This window comes from Myotis lucifugus, unplaced genomic scaffold (assembly GCF_000147115.1).
Source record: "Myotis lucifugus unplaced genomic scaffold, Myoluc2.0 scaffold_1364, whole genome shotgun sequence".
Taxonomy (NCBI): domain Eukaryota; kingdom Metazoa; phylum Chordata; class Mammalia; order Chiroptera; family Vespertilionidae; genus Myotis; species Myotis lucifugus.
In genome coordinates this window covers 61,970-63,386 of record NW_005872412.1, presented here as the reverse complement: position 1 = coordinate 63,386, position 1,417 = coordinate 61,970, and the positions used below count along the sequence as shown (strand labels likewise).

At 50.3% G+C, this 1,417-nt stretch overlaps 1 protein-coding gene across 1 annotated transcript in view; it reads left to right on the top strand.

Moving 5' to 3' along the window:
* Window positions 1–332: 332 nt before the first annotated feature.
* Window positions 333–1,417, top strand: part of KCNE2 (potassium voltage-gated channel subfamily E regulatory subunit 2) — a 36,593-nt gene continuing 35,508 nt past the window's right edge. The window contains exon 1 of the mRNA XM_023748406.1: window positions 333–397. Coding sequence (XP_023604174.1) covers window positions 333–397 — 65 coding nt within the window. The remainder of the gene's footprint in view (window positions 398–1,417) is intronic.

Genomic DNA, 1,417 nt, shown 5'->3' with positions numbered 1-1,417 from the left:
GAACTGTTTTCTTCTAAGAGGTTGTACTGAACTGCTTTGTGTGGTCGGAACAAAGGCTCCTGCTGATGTCCACCTCTCCCCCCCCTCCCCTGCGGGGCCTGGGACTGTGCCACCTTCTGTGGCGAAAAGGGCTGTGAGATGTGGTTGAGGGAGGGGCTCTGAGGTGGGGAGGTGACCCTGAGTCGCTCAGGGACCCAAATGCCATTACAAAGGCCCTTGGAAGAAGGAGGCGGCGGGTCCGAGTGTGAGGGGAGCTGGGACAGGAGAGCAGCGGGTGGGAGGAGGAGGAGGGCTGCCACCCAGGTGGGCGCCAGGCGAGGGCAGGCCGGAGCATGGGCGCTCTTCTGGGCCCCAAGGAGAAGCGCAGCCTTGCCAGCACAGACCCCAGGACTGTACGGTAACACATGTGTTCTCAGCAGCGGAGTTTGTGTTCCTTTGTCTCCGCAGCAATAAGCAGCTGCTACACCCTTTGTGTCGGTGGGCAGGTCTGCTTTCTCCCGAGGCCTCTGTCCTGGGCCGGCACGTGGCTGCTTTCTCGCTGTGCCCTCACGCCAGCCTGCCCACCTGCTGGCAGGGGTCTCCTTGCCTCCAAAATTCCTTTTTATAAGGACACCAGCCAGACTGAAGTAGGACCCAGCCTAAAATGACCTCAAACATAATTTTAAATATATTTTATTCATTTTTTTTTACAGAGCGGAAGGGAGAGGGATAGAGAGTTAAAAACATCTATCAGCTGCCTCCTACACACCTCCTACTGGGGATGTGCCCGCAACCAAGGTACATGCCCTTGACCGGAATCGAACCTGGGACCCTTCAGTCTGCAGGCCGATGCTCTAGCCACTGAGCCAAACCAGTTAGGGCTCAAACATAATTTTAGCTGAATTGCCTTTTTAAAGGTCGCATCTCCAGTTACAGTCAGGGGTACTGAGGGTTAAGGTTTCAGCATATGAATTTCGGGGGGACACATTTTGGCCCATAACGTCTACACTAAGTACGTGTGGGAGAGGGTCTGTGCCAGCCAGACGGACAGACCTGTGCCTATTACTTAAGTGACATGTCAGGACTGCTCCCTGTAGGTCCATGCTTACACCCCATGCACCCCAGTGTGAATTAATTGAAACTATACCACTTTGTCACCTCCTGGCTCACAAGGGATCATTAAACAATCCCAGAAAAATCGTGTGGAGTCAGGAATGGGCGTTGGGGGGAAGGATGGTAGAGATGCAATTAGATCCCTACCTCACACCCTACATTCCACACATACACCAGATGGATTACAGACCTACATGTGAAAAATATACTTAAAAAACTATTGGATAATATAATGGAGTAGAAAAACAGAAAATTTTTTATAAAGCCCAAACAATAAAGAAAAATTACATATATATATATATATATATATATATATATATATATA